This window comes from Podarcis filfolensis, assembly GCF_964270895.1.
Source record: "Podarcis filfolensis genome assembly, chromosome: 5".
Taxonomy (NCBI): Eukaryota; Metazoa; Chordata; class Lepidosauria; order Squamata; family Lacertidae; genus Podarcis; species Podarcis filfolensis.
This window is the reverse complement of record NC_139608.1, coordinates 68,367,217-68,388,326: the sequence shown is the minus strand read 5'-3', so window position 1 is coordinate 68,388,326 and position 21,110 is coordinate 68,367,217. Positions and strand designations below refer to the sequence as shown.

Below are 21,110 nucleotides of genomic sequence, written 5' to 3'. Positions count from 1 at the left end.
TGGGGCAGCCCACGTGGGGCCCTCTGCTTTACAGTTCCCATCACCATTGGCCATACAGGCTGAGGCTGATGCAGCTGTAGTCCAATAACATCTGGAGGGCACCAGGTTGGCTAACTGGCACCTGATCTCCAGGGTTTCAGGCCAGGGACATTCCCGGCGCTGCTTGGAGGTACTGAGGATCAAACCTGGGACCTTCTGCATGCAAACCATATGCTTTGCCACTGAGTTACAACTCTCGGCAATCCCCCCCCCAAAAGCTTAAGAGCTCTGGGCAATCTTCCCCCATTTCCTTAATTTCGAGTCCCCAAAAATAGGGGTCGTCTTATACACAGGGGCGTGTTATACATGGAAAAATATGGCATTTGCATTTAGTTCCCATTGAAATTTAAGTGCCCTGAGGTCCCCATTAAATCACTAACTTAAGTCTGGACCTAACTGATTGACCTCACACTGCTTCCTGAGCTGGAGTCGCATAACCAAAAACAACAGCCCAACCCAATAAGTGCCCAGGTATAATTCAGCTGAAGGCTTTGAGAGGAGCAAGACATCCAGCAAGCAAGCTGTTTGTTGGCAAGAGAGAAGCTGTGCAGTGAGGTGGTGATAAAATGTTTGGATATGAATCACTGGGAAATGCAGGACTGAAGGTGGTCACTATTTTGCAAAATGAGAATCTGACCCGTTTTTGATGTGGAGGCTGCAGAGGGAAGTTGCACCGAGCCAGAGATGAAGAGAGTACGTTCCATGGACCAGGTGGCTTGGAGGATGAGTGTTGTGGCTCATCATCCTGTTTTGATTTCCAGTGGATCTGGAAATTGGTAATTGGTTGCAGTAATTGGCTGCAGATAAAGAAAGTTGGATACGAAGGTAATTCCAAAAGAGTAATATAGCATCCTTCAGTACATTTCAACTGTAGCCTCCCAGCAAAGCATCACAGCATTTTCTGGTGAATAATTCTAGGGTAGTCACTGTGTTCTTACCGCAAAGGCAAATAAGCATCTTACGGCACTTTAATGGTAAAAAGATTTATTACCGTGTAAGTTTTTGTGATCCAGGTGGTTTTAATGAAGTTGAGCTCTTCTAATCTGCAAAAGTTTATGCCCCACCATAAATTTATTATTCTTTAAGGTGCCACAGTGCTCTATAAGGCTGTGTCTGTGCTCACTCAGTGAAGGAAGGAGATGTGACTAAGCAGCGTGGATTTATGAATGCCTCTTCTGCAGCTTTGATGATTGTAAAATAAAAAGCCTTCATACTATTATTCCAAAATAGCAGCCTTTTGCTTCCTGGAATTTTAGTATGTCCAATTTTCATTTTGCATGAAAGAAATAAAATCTTTCTGGGGCTGTTGTGTGTGTTCAGTATTTGGAAGAAGGTGCACAGGGTGCTCTAATATTTGCACACACACACAAACACATGCATGTAAAACACCTCACCTTTATGTACATTATTTATTTATTTTAAAAATTGGAATTAATAGCCTTGAGTTATAACTGCAGACCATAAGAACATATGACTGAATAGGGATTTTAATTATGTGATTAATTAAACTAAAGCAAAGCGATTTCTCACTTGGAATTAAGTCAAAGCAGGTGTGTTTAAGCAGCCCTTGTTTGTTCCCATGCCAGCTTGTTGTGCTTTATTTTGATCAATGTGACATTCTGGCATCTGGAGTTCAGATCCAGGGTATTTCTGAAATGCAAATTTAGTTTAGAGAGAAACGCTAGAGGTGTTAGGCAGAGAAATCCAGTGCAGGAAAAAAAGACTTGCATGCTGACCAGTTTGCTATCATTCCTGCATTTTACAGTCGGGAAAAGAAGTCACTTGTAAGGCTTGAGGTCCAAAACTCCAGCAGTTCATTTAATGCTATCTAATCCACTTTTAATGGGGTAAAAGTGTGTGATTTCTTCATGGAATGTCTCAGATGATCAAAATGGCTTTGCTCAGGTTTTTCTGTCCTCCTTCGCCCAGAGTGGCTGGGGAAACAGTTAGGCAGGGTATAAATAATAAATTATTATTATATAAATTATTATGTTAGGAATGTATTGTCATGGGTGTTGAGTGGGGACCAGACACAACTGACAATCTGGCGGAGGGTCCCAGTGAGGTTGGACTGAGCATGCCAGAGCCTCGGGGGAATTCACGGACGGCCAATTAAAATGTGATGTGTTGGAACACAATACATTTTGCCTGGAAAACTGAACTCACTCTTTCGCCCTCCTTTCCTCCCCTTGGTGTTTCGCTGTAGATTTGGCAGATTGCAAGCTGATGACGTTCCCCATTGCCCTTTACAAAGTCATGAGGCACGTCTCGGAAGGAATCCATCTCATCACTCTGGCCAATAATGAGCTGAAGTCTGTGACCAGCAAATTTATCACCACCTTCAGCCAACTGAGAGGTAGGTGTTTATCTCTGAAGGAAACCATGGAATTGAAAAGGCAGTGGCATCTTGATCCTACTTCAAAATGTTAGCTTCTGTTTCATACATCTCTTGTCATTTTTTAAAAAATACTGGTACTTATTTTATTTATTGCTTCTCCTCCAAGAACCAAGGCAGTGTGTAGCCATACATAAAGTTACAAACCATTAATAATAATAAAAAATTATCAAAATAAAATCGGCAAACCTGCACTGAAAATCATCATCAGCACTAGACTCTTAGGGTACCTTAGACCCTCTCAAATGGTTTGTGAATAGGTGAGGCTGGCTAATCTAAAGGTCAGCAACAACAGACCGCTGTAGGGATAGCATTTTTGGACTTTTAACTAAGTTTTCTTGCTTCGGTGATGTTTCAGTCTTGGACCCAAGTGGAGATTTGCATTCCCCACAGTTCTGTATACAATTCTACAATGCACGTTATCAGAGCACACATAAGCCTGCCCCACTGCACTTTACTCTGCCCCACATTCTTCTTCTTATTATTAATTATTTATTGAATTTATATATTGCCCTATACCTGGAGGTCTCAGGGCAGTTCATGGAACAAAATCAGAATATAAAACAACAATATATACAATCAAAATAAAAACAACAACCCAATTACCCCCCCCCCGACACAACCCACATTTTAAAAGGGCATAGGATGACAATCAAATCAACCAAAGGCCTGGTTAAAAAGGAACGTTTTTGCCTGGCGTCTAAAGGTGTATAGTGAAGGCGCCAGACGAACTCCTCTGGGGAGAGCATTCCACAGACAGGGAGCCACTGCAGAGAAGGCCCGTTCTCGTGTTGCCACCCTCCCGACCTCTCAAGAGGAGAAACACAAAGAAGGGCCTCAGAAGATGATCTCAGGGTCCGGGCACATTCATATGGAAAGAGACAGTCCTTGAGGTATTGCGGCCCTGAGCCGTTTAAGGCTTCTGCCCTCTTCTGAGTCCAAAAGGACCCGCGCGTCCACAATCGCACATCAGTTGGGCATGCCTAAAAATGGTCGACCTCACAGGCACACTGCTTTCTGCCTTACCCATATTTCCCTTCAGTTTTGGAGCGTGATTAGTATACACCCACAAACAACAGCAATGAAATAATTCCATGCCTTTTGTCTAAGTGAAAGCAGAAGTTCGCTTTAGGGGCAGGAAGGCAGAGTTAAGTGTGCTTTATATTGATGTACGTTACCAGTTCTTTATAGCACCACAGAACTGAGCTCAGGGAAGCAGTGTCTTGGGAGGGACTCTGGCTCAGCGGTGGAGCACATCCTTTGCCTGCAAAAGATCCCTGGTTCAGTCGCCAGCTTATCATGTATGGTTGGGAGAAACCCCTGCCTGAATTCCCAGAAAGCTGTTGCCCATCAAGAGTAGACAATAGTGAATTAGATGGAGCAATGATGCGCAAGGCAACTTCATACATTTCTTACTTGGGGGCGGGTGGGGAGAATATTGATTTCTCAAACTTCTGTCTGCTCCTGACTTGGAAAGGTAGAAAAGGTAAAGGATTAATAGGGAGCACACAGCGGAACTGATATCATATGCTGTAACGTGGATAAACGATCGCCTGGTAAAATTAATTTCCTCTCCAAAGTTGTGGTTCCTAGGAACAAAATGAATTTTGCGATCTGATCAAGTTGCTGACAGGCGTTGAAAGAGAGTTTGAAGGGTATACGGAACACTGAAGCATTAATAGAGAAATCTTATTCCCATTCAGCGGGCTGTAATCCAACGGCCGTGTATAAATAAAATAAGCATTAGTGAAAAATGACGCATCTAGATGGCGAAAGTAATGAAACTTGAAGTCCTTGATGTAATTTAATAGGGACATGAAAAAGCAAACAACCCACACATGTTGATAAATGGACCCTAACAGACACAGGGTGATTGAATAGCTGAGTTAATGATAGCTAGAGGCTTGAAATCAGTGGGGAGGTAATATATTTTAGCAGTTGTAGCAAAAGCTTTGTAAGGTTGGGTGAAAATTAGCTGTGGGAAATGCTAATGTCCCTCTACCTGGTGGTCTGTGGAGTTGTCTTAGAGATGTTGAAAGTAATGCTTGATGATGCTATTCTACAAATACTGGGTGAGGTCAAGAGCCAGCTTAGCCCAAGGAGGTCTCTGCTCACACCATAAGGCTTCTTCCCTTCCCTTTGAGCCCCTCAAGTCTGCTTTGAGGGTTAGGGGGCCCTCTGGAGAAGATTTGGGGTGCATAGGCAAGGAGGAAAACCAGAAACCCTGTTGTTCAAGTGAGTTCCCATTGTGCTAGCAGCCAATCACCGTTGGATGTTGCCAGTTGAGGATTGGAGTAGTGTAATGGCTTAAGAGTGTGATCTGCAACACATGCAGGGAAAGATTTCAATGAAAAGCAACCTCATGAAGAAGCAATGGTGAGTGCAGGGGCCGTAGAGGTGCTTGCTTCTTTCTTCATCCACTCATATTTTCACCTTCCAATCTGCTTCCCCCACCCACCTGCAGGATTCTAAATGCATTTCCACCCTGGCAAACATTTTCTTCTCCCTCTTCTGATGCAGCTAGGTGTAATGGCTGCTGGTGGAGACTGCTCAGGGAGACATGGGAGTTGGAACTCGCAGTTTAAAATGCATAAACCTGGCAGGATAGCGAGTAGGACTCTCAGTTGTCCTGAGCTTGCCACCAGTTCTTGGGGAACTTCTGCCTAAAGCATTTTGGGCTTTTAAGCCTTTTCAGAAAGCAGCATGCTTTTAAACAAAATATTTTAGGAATTACAAACGCTCCGGCAGACAGAATCATTTCAATAGCTCTGGAGTCAGAACAGAATGCATCATTTTATTGGAAACTAGACCTCTTATGCTTGAGGGAGCCAGTCAGTATTTCCAAACAACATGATACTTATTGGCACTGTGTTCTTTTTGCCTCTTTCTGCGGAGACTTACTGTGCCTGTTGGTTGTGTACTGTAGGGAACCTGCTGAGAGAGACTGATAGGCAAATAACTACTACCCATTCATTTGATGGAAAGGGGTGTATTTTCAGGGGCTGGGAAGGGCAGATAACTGTTCCAGTCTGTTTATGAAAGCATTGGTAATTCAATTAATGGAGAAGATTAATGAGTGTTAATCTGTAAGCAGGCTAACTTAAACTGGCCTATCATTTTGTGTTTACACAGTAGCTACCATTATTTATGCGCAGAGTGCTCTTTTGTGTATCAGTTTGGGAGAAGTGAAAGATGTTAGCAGCATGCTCTAATTCATAGATGAGGCAGGAGGGGGAACAGGATAGTGTTAGGGGATGATTATTTGGAGGTTGGAAGCCCTTTCCGTATCATTGGAATGGCCTAATCCCAGGGGTGGGTAAAAGGTAGAGCAGGATCTGCTGATGGGTCTCTGGCTGGTTTGCAGCAGCTCAGCAAGGAATTCTGACACCCAGTTAACAGCAGCAGCAGAACTATTTCCCCCACCTAGGCTGCTGAAATGCAGTGAGTGGGTGGGTGGATGGACCTAACAAGAAATGGACTTCTGGGTGCAAGGGCTACGAGCTCACTCCATTCAGTTCTGGTTCTGAAAAGAAATTCCTGGGTTCAGAATGTGCTCAGATGCACTCTGTTATTTAATTCTAACTCTATCTCATTTGCATTTGGTTTTGGCTGGTCCTTCTTGGGTTTCCAGTAAAAAAACATAAAGTAGATCTGGGAAGCCTGAAGTCTGCCCATCCCTGGCATAAACTCTCAAAAGTTGACGGCTTCCAGTGGGGTGCATATGTTAATCTGTTGCAGCAAAACCACCCACGGGTCATGAGCCACATTGGGGCACTTGCCTTATTTCTGTGAATGTAAGTTGTTTTTAAACTGTTTTCAATATTGTGTTCTAATTGTTGTAACCCGCCCTGGGGCCTTAGGGTGAGGGGCAGGTGAATATCGTCATCAAAATCATCATGGTAAATTCTTAGCAGATTTAGAACAGGAACTTACTTCATCTGTTGCATAAAGTGCCCTTGGCACGGAAGATGGAAAGTTATAAACAGTGGGGCCAAATCATTAGACTGCAAAAAGCACAGCCTGTAACCATTCCTTGTAAAGTTTAAGATAAGCACAGTGACCCCTTGTGACAGCAGTTATTGGTGATAGCACAACCAGCTTACCTTTGACCCTGTAGTGTGGAACAGGAAACCATTGTCTGAATTGAAGCCCAAAAGAATACCACAAAATTTCTAGTGTGAGCCAGGTCTTTATCTCCCCACCCCTTGTGGGCCACATTTGACAGAGGCTGCACATTTGACAGCCCTGCACTGCTCTTTAAAGCGCCTGTTAACACAGGTAATAATAATAATAATAATAATAATAATAATAATAATAATAATAAATTTATTTGTACCCTGCCCATCTGGCTGGGTTTCCCCAGCCACTCTGGGCAGCTTCCAACAAAGATTAAAAATACATTTAAAAGTTTCAATGAGCAAAGTGGGGCTGTTTGCAAAAGCACTTTCAAACAACCCTACAGTTCACTTTGAAGCAGCACCCCGCAGAACTGAAGTCTCCTCTCAACAGCTGTGAACGGAGACTTCAGTCCTGTTCCCTATCTTTGAAACATTTTCTGACAGCTGCACTGTTCCATCATACATGTATATATGATGCAGGAGATCTGTGATCAAATCTCTGTTGCTCATAAAGCCCAATGTCAAAGACCTGGTGAGGCTGCTGAAGACTTCCCCCTCCCCTTACACCTCTCTCACACATACACTTTTTCTTCAGTGTAGGAACACCATGTTTGCCGGAGTTACCAACCCTTTGTGGCCCAGGCTGGAGAAACTATTGTGAGCAGCACACAAACACAATGCAATCAAGCACACATTGCAACCTACCTTATGGGCTATGACAGAATTCTTCTTCCAGTTCTAATCATAGCTGTCAACCTTCCCTTTTTTTGCGGGAAATTCCTTTATTCCAGCGCCGTTTCCCACTGCTTCCCGCTGCTATCCCGGATTGTTAGATATCCTGTAGACTGTCCCCGGGATAGGTGAGGCTGCTGATCACTTATTTTCAAATCTGCCTCTTCTAAATCCAGCTTGCACTTCTGGGAGTTCTTGGTCCACATACTGCTTGAGCCTACCTTGTAGAATTTTAAGCATAAACTTGGATTACTGTGATGTTAAAAGGTCTGCCTTGGATTCGTATCGAGATCATTCTATCATTTTTGAGATTGCATCCCAGTACAGCTTTCGCCACTCTTTTGTTGACTATGAGGGCCACTCCATTTCTTTTACGGGTTTCTTGCCCACAGTAGTAGATATGATGGTCATCCAAACTGAATTCGCCCATTCCCATCCATTTTAGTTCACTGATGCCCAGGATGTCAATATTTATTCTTGCCATCTCATTTTTGACCACATCCAACTTACCCAGGTTCATGGTTCTTACATTCCAGGTTCCTATGCAATATTTTTCTTTACAGCATTGGACTTTCCTTTCGCTTCCAGGCATATCCGCAACTGAGCGACCTTTCGGCTTTGGCCCAGCCATTTCATCAGCTCTGAATCTACTTGTACTTGTCCTCCGCTCTTCCTCAGTAGCATGTTGGACGCCTTCTGACCTGAGGGGCTCATCTTCCAGCGTCATAACTTTTATATGCCTGTTCTTTGTCCATGGAATTTTCTTGGCAGGGATACTGGAGTGGCTTGCCAGTTCCTGCTCCAGGTGGATCACGTTTGGTCAAAACTCTCCACTATGACTTGTCCATCTTGGGTGCCCTTCTCGGCATCCAAGTTCATAGCTTCTCTGAGTTATTCAAGCCCCTTCACCACGGCAAGGCAGTGATCCATGAAGGGCAATCTTTAGGCAATCTTTATTTTGCCTCTGAGTCTGCTGTTAGCCCTTTGGGGAAAAGACAGGCAGGACTGGTAGCAGACTTTGTGCATTAGACCAGGAAAGGTACATGGGGAGAAAGGGCAAGATTAGCAGTCCCCTGCAACTGTTGTGAATTTAGGAAAAAGCTGCTGAGACACCAAAGCACATGTAATGTTTAGCTTGGCCCTGAGGTTTGCTGTCCAAACCAAAGTTTGTAAAGTACAAAAGCAAAGTGAAAAACAACCCAGTTATATTCAGCTGTTAAGGCAAGGAGTCAATGAGGAAAGAGGTTGGATGCCTACTTTCAACTTCTGTGATTAAGGGGAAGTCAGACGGTTTCCCCGCTGGGCCCCTGTAATTAACTGTAAGTACCTGAAACAAATTACCTGGAGGCCAATGCAAGATGTTAATACACAAGCACTACTTTAATATCAGATAGTTTCTTCCATAATTTAAAAGCTATCCAGGGTAGAACTCTGCATAAGCTGGGGATTTGAAATGAGGATCTGTAAAGCTAATGCTGTCTTCGTTTTTTTGCTCAGAATTTCCTCCACTTCTTTCGTTACCCTTTCCGCGCTTCTAAACCAAACAGGGTAGTGTTCCTTCCCAAATGAGGTTTCCCCAACAGACCCAGAGCTGGATTTAGTTTGTCAACTTTCAAGATTTACCTTTTGCTATCAGGATCTTACAACCACCCGGATGGCTGATTCATTCAGCCATTCTCACGACCATTTTATTGGAAACCTGTATTTTTAAATTTTATTTTATTTTATAAGCAATACTCTTATTTTTCTTTCTCTGTATAAAACCATGCTGTTAAGTACCATACTATTCGCTCTATAAGATGTACTTTTTCCCCTCCCAAAATTAAGGGGAAATGTGTGTACATCTTATGGAGCAAATGCAGGCTCCATGGCTTCAGTGATAGCAACACGAAGCCTCCGAAGTGCAGTGGGAGCGCTCCCACCATGCTCCGGAGGCTTCAGGTTCCTTTCGCTGAAGCCTGGAGAGCAAGAGGAATCTCTGCGCAGCGCCCCTTCAGCGAAGCGGGAGGAGAAATGGAAGGGGCTCCGTTTCTCCTGCCGCTTCGCTGAAGGGGTGCTGTGCAGAGAGGGAGAGATTTTTTTTCTTGTTCTCTCCCTCTAAAACAAGGTGCGTCCTATGGTCGGGTGCGTCCTATAGAGCGAAAAATACGGTAATGTACTCTATGTTCTTCCCTATGTTCATTCCCCACCCCCATGGCTTCAGACTTTCTGGAGTTTTCTGATTCTGTCTACAATCTACCCTAGCATTACCTACCCTACCCAATCTACCCTACCCTACATTTCACGTGTGACACAGCCATTTTTGTTAAATGGTTTTCTGGTGGTGAGATAGCAGTGGTGGCACACAGTCTGTGGTCTTCCCATGCCTAGTAAGGCTCCCAATTCCTCCTTCTGCTGAGAAGGTTGCTGGTGTTCCCACTCCGAGTTTGTCATTTACTTCACAATGAAATTAAATGTTGCTTCTGTATTGCCTTTTCAACAAATGAGAGCCGTGTGGGAAGCCGCTCCAAGGTACATCAGATATTGGAGAAGAGAAAAAAAACTAGACTCGATTTGTGATGGTGATAAATCCCGTATATATGTGGATTCTATTTGTTGTGGGGAGACATCAACCTTAATAACCGTTTCCAAACAATTTCAGTGTAATGGGATCCGATGACATGATGTGTGAGATGGATGTTCCTAGTTGCTGTTTTTGCGAGACACTTGTTGCGTGTTGTTGCTTGCTGTGCTACTTGCTCTGCTTGAGAGAGCACATCGTTTATATGGATACCATTCACTCCTGCTTAAGTTAATTACCAAGACCATGCTGGACAAAGAATGGATGTGTCAATCCATTGCTGCTTGGTTATTTATGCCTGGGTGCTGTCCCATCAGTGGGTTTTAATGCACATTAATGCAGGATTGGGTTGGACGATAACATATTAAAAGAAGTGAAAATGTGTTTTATGAAAGAAAGGGGAGTTTAAGGTAGAGGTCCATCTTGTCGCTAGGGTAGATTGTATCTTGAAAACTATGGGAGTCTGATGACAGTCAATGCAGCTCCTCGGAGTTTCTCACAATTAAACAGATGTCTTGGGGCTGCTTCAGACACTTTTCCTACACAGGAATGCATGGAGGTGATTGGTGTATGCTATCATTTGTGAAACTACTCTGTCTTGTGCTCTGCAGCTTTTAATTTGGTGCATGCAGCAAAGTGTACTTTGCACAACTGTTGAATAGCCCACAGCACAGTCCCCACCCCAATGCCCTGTATGCTGGCTCTGTGTGAAGCACCCTTAAAAGCAATGCCTTTGAGTGCAGTCCACAAGAGGGCAATATTGGTGTCTCCAGTACAAGCGATGAAAGAAACAGAAGCAGCTGTGAAGCCCAAAGGATTTTGGTGGCACTCCTTGAGAGATTTATCAAATCATTTGTCAAATCATCACCTCTGAATACCACTTGTTGGGAATTGTAGGTGGCGAGAACTGTGGTGCTGAAGTTCTGCTTGCGAGCACCCCATAGCCATTGGGTTGGCCACTGTGAGAAAAGGATGCTGGACGAAATGGGCCTTTGGCCTGATCCACCAAGATCTTCTTCTGTTCTCATCCGCTCTGGGATGTTTTTCCTCTGAAGAAGAGAAGATTCGAAGCATGCCACATAAAATGCAGACGGTAACTGCATTTCCCAGTTCTCAAAATCAACGAACGGTGAGGTCAACCTGCGTCTTGATTATGCCACTTCCAATTCAAGATGGGGAGTTCACATGAAGATAAATTCCCCAATTAAAAACAAAAGAACATCCTTACAAAATGGAAATATAACATGTTGGGGAGAAGGCTAGCTTAGAACCCATCTCCTTTATATCTTATTATTTACGTGCACATTGTTGGTGGGGTAGCGGTGGAAGAAGGGGCTACTCCATCATGTGAGTGAGTCCCCTTTTAGTAGTCTGAAGTCTAACAGTCTACTAGGCACAAGGTTATCTCCCTAGCCGCTTCGTGAGCACTACAGCTATCAACGGCCTTCTTCAGGTTGCTTTTTTTGTTTTTGTTTGGTGTATTCCATCTGTTAACATTTTCCAGTAGATTCTTTTCAATCCATCAAGGTTAACAATGCATACAGTCCTCTGAGTTCGTACAGGACTCTTTTCGCTCCGGATTCTCCCACCACAAGCACATGCAAGGAAATTATTTGGCTTGTGCTGTGAGGTAATGGAGAGAGATCTAGAATTTTGCTCCCAGTGGCAGCTCAGCTGAAGTGGGTACCACTTAATTTTCTGTTGAATTGCTGTGTAGGAGTAGTTCTATTTCTGTAAGCCACTCGGAGCACTTGGCTTGGGCAGAAGAGGCAGGAGATGAATGGTAATATATTTATAAAGAAATACATTTAAAACCACTGACACGTGCTGGAACATGATGTGTTCATAATCTCTCTGCTGATTAAGAACAATGGATTAAAAAAAATCTATTATTTATACAGAAGGAAAAACCAGAACCTAGATATGTTGTGTGCTGGGCTTTTATTTTAACATGTCTGTCTCTCTGATTGAACTCTAGATCAGCCTTCCTCAACCTGGTTCCCTCCAGATGTCTTGCATTGCAACTTGCATCATCCCTGACTGTTGGCCATGCTGGCTGGCACTCTTGGGAAATGTGGTCCAAAATGTGTGGAGGACACCAGGTTGGGGAAGGGTGCTGTAGATGTTCCTTAGAAATCAGATTGCCCTGGGAGGAGGAGCTTCATTTGATTCTAGAACCACTTTGTAACATCAAATTCTATATCCAGGATCATGCTGATGTAATTCTACTGCAAGCATTCATCATCATGAGAGACAAGATGGTGTTATAATCTCTGATGTAGTTAAATTTTCATGCTCTGTGCCAGAACATGAAAGGTACCCACATAGATTATGGAACACAGTTTCAGTAAATAGCATTCTTCTTCATTCAGATCAACAAAGACTTAATCTTTGATCCGCTTCCTTGTCACAGTAAAATTGTTCCAGCACGGGGAGATAAATTCATTAGCAAATTGGTGGATTTGCTGGTGATATCTCGTTTAGCCTTTATCTTTGGCAACAAATATATTCGCCTTGACATCAAAGGCATCCAGTCTGTGCAAAACTTTCTTACATAAAAGAAAATTGCAAAGGAATGGGGAAGCTGATCCTCTGTCAAACTGTGCAGAACTTCTTTAATTTCTTACCTTTTCAAAGCCCAAGAGTGTACTTCTGCTTGTGAATTTTGATCATCTCAGAGACTCTAGGCTTTTTACTGTCTGCTTTTTGTTCTAGCCCAATACCTTGAAAGTGGAATTGAATGTAAGAGTGTGTAGCGAATTGGCAAACAGCAAAAAGCTCAGCCTATACAAACTACTGAGCTTCTCCAAACTTGGGGCTCTGTATCCTCAATTCCCAGTACAGTCAGTGTTGTCTTCAATGGCATTTATCACCATATGGCAATTGGTTCCCTGGAGGTGATAGAAACTCAGCATGCTTCTGTTCAAATATCATACTGACAGTCAAATATTATGTTAGTTAGGGCATTTTTTATTTTTTTAAGATACACAGAACTGTTCCTCAGTATGCATGCTCTCCTGATTAGCTAGTATTTAATCCACTGGGAAAAGTAAGAAATCAAGTCGTCGTCATCATCATCATCTTTGTACCCCATCCATCTGGGCGGCTTCTAACAAATATAAAAGCCTAATAAAACATCAAACATTAAAAATTTCCCTATACAGGGCTACCTTCAGATGTCTTCTAGAAGTTGCATAGTTATTCTTTCCACAGGGCGGGTGCCACTACTGGGAAGGCCCTCTGCCTGGATCCCTGTAAAAGGCAGGTTCAGGGGCAGTGCCCCACTTCCCTGAATGGAGTAGCCTCCACTGGGTTCCAGCATTCTTTGGAGGAAGCCATGGCTGTTTAATGTGGTATGATCCTGCTCTAACTGTACAGTGCAGATGGGCCTAAGTGGTTTATGGCTTCACATATTGAATAGTGCACCACTTTGGGGTCATTTGGATATGAAGTATACGGATTTTGAAGCACTCACATTTTGCTTGCAGGCTTGACCCTTGGTCTCATCCAATATCCTTTTTCCCTTGCACACTGTTGACAATAACAGTGCAGCCATCTCTCATAAGTCCTAAAATTTTGGTGCAGACAAAAGTAAATATATTGGCATATTGTAAGGCTATAGGTGCTTTCAGTGCTGAAACTTATTTCATGAGTTCATGGTTTTAAAACCAATGTAGTGTGTGCACACTCAGAGGATGACCTCCAAACCATCCTAAATATCTTCACAGAAGCTTACGAAAAGCTTGGGCTATCGCTTAACACCCAAAAAACCAAAGTGCTGCACCAGCAAGTACGAAACAACCCCTCTGCAGCGCCACAAATCCAACTGAACTGTGTAACGCTGGAAAATGTCAACCACTTTTCCTATCTGGGCAGTTATCTTTCCACAAGGGCCGACATTGATGCCGAAATCCAGCATCGCCTGAGCTCTGCAAGTGCAGCTTTCTCCTGATAGAAGTGCAGAGTGTTTGAGGACCGGGACATCCACAGGCAAACCAAAATGCTTGTTTACAAAGCTACTGTACTACCAACCTTACTGTATGCTTGTGAAACATGGACCACTTATAAACACCATCAACTCCTCGAAAGATTCCATCAACAGTGTCTCCAAAAAATTTTACACATCACTTGGGAAGACAGGCAAACTAATGCCAGTGTACTGGAAGAAGCAAAGATCACCAGTGTCAAAGCAATGATTCTTCAACATCAACTTCACTGGACTGCTCACATTGTTTGAATGCCTGATGATCGTCTTCCAAAGCAACTACTCTATTCTGAACTTAAAAATGGAAAGCGTAATGCTGGTGGTCAATAAAAGAGGTTTAAAGACTCTCTCAAGGCAAATCTTTATAAATGTAGTATAAACACTGACAACTGGGAAACACTGGCCTGTGAGTGCTCCAATTGGAGAACAGTCTTTACCAAAGGTGTCATAGGCTTTGAAGACACTTGAACGCAGGACAAAAGGGAGAAATGTGCTAAGAGGAAGGCACGTTTGGCAAACCCTCACTGTGATCAACTTCCGCTGGGAAACCTATGTCCCCACTGTGGAAGGACGTGTGGATCCTGAATTGGCCTCCACAGTCACCTATGGACTCACTGTTAACACCGTGTTTGTGGAAGACAATCTTACTTGGCTATGAATGATCGCCAAAGATGAAAACAGTCCTCCCTTACAAGATTTCACTCCTCACATTGATAATAATAATAATAATAATAATAATAATAATAATAATAATAATGCTTCATTTAAGAAAGGCATCATTTTTTAAAAAAACAAACATTAAGTTATAAAGCATGGGATTAGAACTACTTCCTTGGAGACAGACTGTTCCAGCCTTCTGCTTGCTGAATAGCAGGGGTGCAATTCATTATGGAAATGCACCCCAAAAGGCAATCATTATTTTTCATATAATCTCCGACAAGATCCCTGGCAGACAGGTTAAACAGGTGGGGAGTGAAATAATTCAGAACCAAGCAAGGTAGGCTCAAATATGGGACATGTATAAAATATGTATGAAATGATTTTTTTTTTTCATTTGCAGGTGAAAAACCGCTGACATTTCCCCTGTAATTTGAATAATGTGTACTGTATGCACTTTTGCTTTCCTCACTCCTGTTCATACATTTTTAACTCCTGCTGCACAAAGGAAAACTTTTGCTGTCTGGCCCTGCCAGCTGAACCTAAGAGTTCTGCTAACTATTCACACACAGTCATAGCAGCATCTTGGTGTAAGATGGGCCAAGGGGATGCCAGGGGCAAGATAAATGCCATAGCCAGAAATAATAAACTACAATGAACTTTTTGTGTCCGGCCCAACTGGTAACACTTTCTGTCGTGCAAACAAAATTGATCTGGTTCAGGGGTCAGCAGACTTTTTCAGCAGGGGGCCAGTCTACTGTCCCTCAGACCTTGTGGGGGACCAGACTATATTTTGGGGGAGGGGGAAATGAACGAATTCCTATGTCCCACAAATAACCTAGAGATGCATTTTAAATAAAAGCACACATTCTACTCATGTAAAAACACGCCGATTCCCAGACCGTCTGCGGGCCGGATTTAGAAGGTGATTGGGCCGTATCCAGCCCCTGGACCTTAGTTTGCCTACCCGTGATCTGGTTGCTCTTGTGAAAAGCATCATTCACCTCGATGTATGATTTGTGGGGGTTTTGTTTTTCCATTGCTTATACTAATTTGTTGTACAGTATTAGCAATCTTGCTCTGTGATGTGACGAAACCTTTCCAAGCGCCCACCATACTGCAAAGGCTTATTGCCTGACTGCCTATCCTTGTCATTTATTGAGTGTCATGCATATTACAGCAGCTGGAGAGCTCTCAAAAGCAGACACCTCGCCTTGTGCTCCCAGCAAGGCGTCCATCTGCACCACAGGCAACATTGAGGGGGTAGTGTTTTCCTTGCTGGAGAGACAAGCAAATTGCTGCTCCTGCTCCTTCCTTTTTTGTTTGGCAGCGGCTTCCTCTTTCCACTTGCTGCTCACATAAGAAGGTGGCAGAGAATAGGCTGGGAAATGAATTGTAATTAGGGGTTCACAGCATCTCAAAAAGGCTATTGTGCAACTGGAAAAGCCCAATCAAAATGATCAAAAGCTGCAGCAGCTCTGTAATGAAGAAAGGTTGCAACATTTGGGGCTTAAAAAAAGCAAAAAAAGCTAATAAGGGGGGGATAAATTTCCATGGTGTGAAAAAGTAGAAAGTGTTTTTCTCCCTAATCCTAGAAGCCGGGGTCATCCAATGAACTGGAGTAGTTAGCAATCCAGGATAGACAGAATTGTTTCACACAACATGTAGCTGAACAGTAGAATTGGCTGCCCTAAATTGTGGTCACGGCAGCCGACTTAGCGTGAAAGGGGATTAGAGAGATTTCTAGAGACTAAGACTGTCCCCATGGCTACAGAACCCAGACATAGGCAAAGTTGGCCCTCCAGATGTTTTGGGACTACAAGTCCCATCATCCCTGACCACTGGTCCCATTAGCTAGGGATCATGGGAGTTGTAGTCCCAAAACATCTGGAGGGCCGAGTTTGCCTATGCCTGACATAGCCTCTAGGGCAGAGTTTCTCAGACTTGGGTCCCCAGCTGTTGTTGGACTACAACTCCCATCATCCCTGACCACTGGTCCTGCTAGCTAGGGATGACGGGAGTTGTAGTCCAGCAACAGCTGGGGACCCAAATTTGCAACCAACTGCTCTAGGGTCGAGAGGCAATACTCTGTTGGATACCATTTGCTGGAGGACATCTGCAGAAGGTCGTCCTCGTGTCCTCCTTTTGGGCTTCTCCTTAGGCACCTGATTGGGGATTCTAGACTAGATAGGCCTTTGCTCTGATTCAGCAGAGCTGTTATGCTGTTGTTTGACTTTAAAGAAGTTGTAATCAAAGTTGGCACATTGAAGGATGTCTCAGATAGGAGAAGTAGCACCTGTCTTTGGGACAGGATAAGAATTCCATTCTTCAGACAAGGAGCTTGGCAGAGGCTGCTAGGGCTTTATTCAACTTCAGCCGTCTCTGGAGCAACTTGCTTACAAGGAGTTCTGATAATACAGTGCCTGCCCAATTTGTTGGGTTCAGTTTGTGCATTTTACAGTGGTGCCTCGTGTTACAGACGCTTCAAATTACATACTCCACTAACCCAGAAATAGTACCTCGGGTTAAGAACTTTGCTTCAGGATGAGAACAGAAATCGGGCAGCAGCGATGCGGCAGCAGCAGGAGGCCCCATTAGCTAAAGTGGTACCCCAGGTTAAGAACAGTTTCAGGTTAAGAACAGACCTCCGGAACGAATTAAGTTCTTAACCCGAGGTACCGCTGTATTTGTTTTTAGTTCTTACTGCTACGTAAACTGCTTTAATGCTAAGAAAAGCATGATGAAAATACCTTTTAAATATATGGCACAACATCACACAGCAAGGAACACTTGCTTTGTTTCTGTTTTTGAGTGTAAAGTTTGCCTCTTGCCCTAAAATGGGACAATGTGGATTTCTTCATATTATTAAAATGTTAAGAATAGCTGAAGCAGGTTCTCCATGATATGTTGCTTCAAAATCTGCCGCTTTCTAACTGTAGGATAGAAAGGGCCCCCTTCTCTGCTGTCGTCCTCTTTCTTTTTAGTTAATTGTTCACAGGGAAAAAAATTTCAGCAGGCCCACACAGTGGGCAGGGATGGTACTGCCTGGTGAACTGTCTTCAAAGCCATGCTTAATAATGAATGCTTTTTGCATTGTATCAAAAGCACCGTATCTCTTCAAATTGGCCTGTAGAGATTTCTGTAGATTTCTCATTAGAGAGAATATTGAATGAAGGATCAAGTTATCTATCTAAAAAGTCAAGGTTTTGCTCAAGAAATTAGGAGTCTTGGAAATAGACCAAAATCCTGAAACTTTCCAACTACATATTGGACCCAGGTGAACCTTAGATTAATTAAAACCCAAATTTTAGCATGTCTCTTTCTTCTATGCCACCCCCCCACACAATAACCTAAAGTGAAGGGGGGAAATGGAGTTCCATATGGAGAAAGAAATACTGATCTCTTACAACATAAACCAGACATACACTGAGATCTCTTGCTCTGGAGATCTGTTCTGAGAGGAGTAGTAATAATAATAATAATAATAATAATAATAATAATAATAATAATAATTTATTATTTATACCCCGCCCATCTGGCTGGGCCTCCCCAGCCACTCTGGGCGGCTTCCATAGAAACCAAAAATACAGTAAAATATCACACGTTAAAAACTTCCCTGTGCATGCTTTGCAGTCTCATCCCATTGTTTATGCAGTGCTTTGTTCAGGTGTTAAACCAGGCTGCCAGTCTGCCTTTTGAAGACCTCATGAAGACTCAGTTTGTGCAAAATAAAGCTGCCAGATTTTGACTGGACTAGCTTTCGACAACTGAGATGTGTGTTTTTAGGACCCACCATATTCATCTGAATAAAATCAGTTTAAATAAATTACAAGCCTGTTATATATATTGTTGTAACCTGTCCTGGGACCTTATGGTGAAAGGCAGGCAAGAAATCCAATTAGTGATGATGATGACGACGAAATAGTTTCACTGGATACCTGTTTTCTTATGAGCTCATTTCGAAATTCTGGCACTTACTTGAATCTAATGAACTGCCTTTTTGCATGCCATTCTGCTTGAGCTCTAAGATAATTCCTGAGCCCCCCCCCCCAGCCCCATCCATGGTGAGGCTCAGTCACCTAGATACAGAGGGGTTGTTTGTTCGCAGCATTGTGGAATACCCTCTGTGAGAAGACTCTCCCTATACCATCTTGTTGACTTTTTAGGTACCAGGGTAAAACTTTTTCTTTGTCCTCTCAGTCATTTTAAGTATCAGTGTCTTGTCTTTCTTCTTCTGCTTGCTATTAATGTTCTGCATTTCAATCCCCTAGCTATAGTTTTAGTTTTTATAAACCATCCTTTAATTTATTCCAATGAATGGAAGTCTATTAAAAATATCTTAAATCAGAGACAGGGAACCTGTGGCCCTCAGGATGTTGTTGGGCAGCAACTCTCAGCATCCTTCACTGTTGGCCATGCTTGCAAGGGCTGGTGGGAGTTGGAGTCCAAAAACATCTGGGAGGCCACAGCTGTTCCATCTGTGTCAGTCTGCAAAAAGAGGCATCTAGAATTCTGCAGAACAGCTGCATCCTCCCCACCCCCACCCCACCACAAAAGAAACCCAGCTTCAATCTTTACTTGAGAGTTTTAGATAGACAGAAACGTCTTCTCCACTTGCACATTCTCACAAATGTGTGAGAAATAAGCTTTCCACGTGTGAGTTAGATCACAGAAGCTGGCTTCTGCTGTCAGGCCTGTTTTGTTAGCAAGAGGCCAGCAAGCATTGACAACTCTCTTTCAATCTCTGTTTTGTTTTTCATTACTTGTCTTTATTTCACTGCCTGAAATAAAGGACGGTTTGGCCGAATGTCTTTCTGAATTGGCCAGGTTTTCATGATTTCTCACCCTGTCCAATTGCAGAACTTAATCTGGAAGGGAATTGTATCCACCGCCTGCCAGAAGAGGTCCGAACCCTGCTGCACCTAAGAGTCATCAACCTGTCCAGGAACAAATTTAGTCACTTTCCAGAACAGCTGACCTCTTTGCCAGCTCTTGAAACAATCAACCTAGAAGAGAATGAGATTGCAGGTAAGAGACTGCACTGTATCTGTGCATCCAAGGACTTCTCTGTTGCAACAGTGGAGTAGCGAAGATCTTGCATTAAAACTTACTCGGATGTTCAGTGCAACCTTGTATTTAAGCACTAGCCTGGTAGCCAGCCGTGAAGAGGAATTGCCTGCAAGCAATAGTATTACTGTTGCTATTATTGGTCTCCATTTCTTCCAAACTCTGCCATGAGCAACTTTTCATAATTAAGCAATTGTGTGAGTTTCATGGGACATCTCATCGCTTAAGAGAATGCTTCGCATTGAACTTCGCCTGCGATTGAAGGGTCTGTTCTTGCTAAGGAAACGGCACTTTTGCTCAGCAATAATATTCTCATCACTGTTTTTTTTTCTAACCTGAAAGCATTAGAGCTACACTTTCAAAAAAGAAGTTATGCTATTTGCACTCATTAATACTGTATAAGTATTTCTCCTTTTACTTTTCTGTGCTGTTTCAGCTTTCCCCCCTTTTTTGAAAACGATTCATAATCATTTTTTAAAATGAAAATTCCTTTGAAGAGCAAACTAAGTCTAAGAAACTGGACCCCCTCAGGTCACATGCTTCCCTTTGGAACTGAATAATGAGCAGAAGATGCTGCTCGTTTTTATTTTTCTGGAAGCGAGTCATCTTTTAGAAGACTTTTCCCCCCTTTGTCAGCCAGGTGTAAAAACTGTTCATTGCACCTGTACGTTTTCTACTGTAGAACTAATAGGAGCTTCAGGATAGGTATAATGGGTGCATTTATGTAAGAGAAACGAACAGCTGCTCAGTTAAATTTGGAGGCCCTTGTGACTGCTCTTAGATTAATAATAATAATAATAATAATAGTAATAATAATAATAATAATAATAATTTATTATTTATACCCCGCCCATCTGGCTAGGCTTCCCCAGCCACTCTGGGCGGCTTCTAAAAAAATATTAAAATACTATAATACATCAAACATTAAAAGCTTCCCTAAACAGGGCTGCCTTCAGATGTCTTCTAAAAGTCTGGTAGTTGTTTTTCTCTTTGACATCTGGTGGGAGGGCGTTCCACAGGGTGGGTGCCACTACCAAGAAGGCCCTCTGCCTGGTTCCCTGTAACTTGGCTTCTCGCAGTGAGGGAACCGCCAGAAGGCCCTCGGTGCTGGACCTCAGTGTCCGGGTAGAACAATGGGGGTGGAGACGCTCCTTCAGATAAAACTTAAAGAGATCTCCTACAGGTTGTTTGGTTAGATCCTGAGAAGATTTAGTGGAATACTAGAACTGGCAAGTCTAAATTGAGGCTATAATAATAATAATAATAATAAAGATGAAACAGAAAACTTAGATGATGTGATTGTTGCTTGCTGCCATACCAACTTTTCATGCTTTCTGCACATAATCATTGCATGGGCGGGGGGGGGGAGGAGGTTTTAGTTGTGTTCATCATATTAATTACTTATAAGCTTATGTCTAAGTATAAGGCTCTTATAAACTTGGGCTGCAGATCAGAGCACTCCCAGGAGCTTCTGTTGCAAGCCATCATTCAGCTGTGCCCTGCAGGGATGTTTAGCCTCAGTACCAAATTCAAGGATCTTGGATTTGGGTCCGGGGT

At 43.0% G+C, this 21,110-nt stretch overlaps 1 protein-coding gene across 2 annotated transcripts in view; it reads left to right on the top strand.

Annotated features, from left to right (window-relative positions):
* The window catches only part of LRRC20 (leucine rich repeat containing 20), an 83,880-nt gene that overhangs the window by 17,096 nt on the left and 45,674 nt on the right, over positions 1–21,110 (top strand). For both annotated transcript variants that reach the window (XM_083614273.1, XM_083614274.1), the window contains exons 3-4: positions 2,246–2,395; positions 19,347–19,514. In XM_083614273.1, the coding sequence (XP_083470399.1) occupies positions 2,246–2,395; positions 19,347–19,514 (318 nt within the window). The remainder of the gene's footprint in view (positions 1–2,245; positions 2,396–19,346; positions 19,515–21,110) is intronic.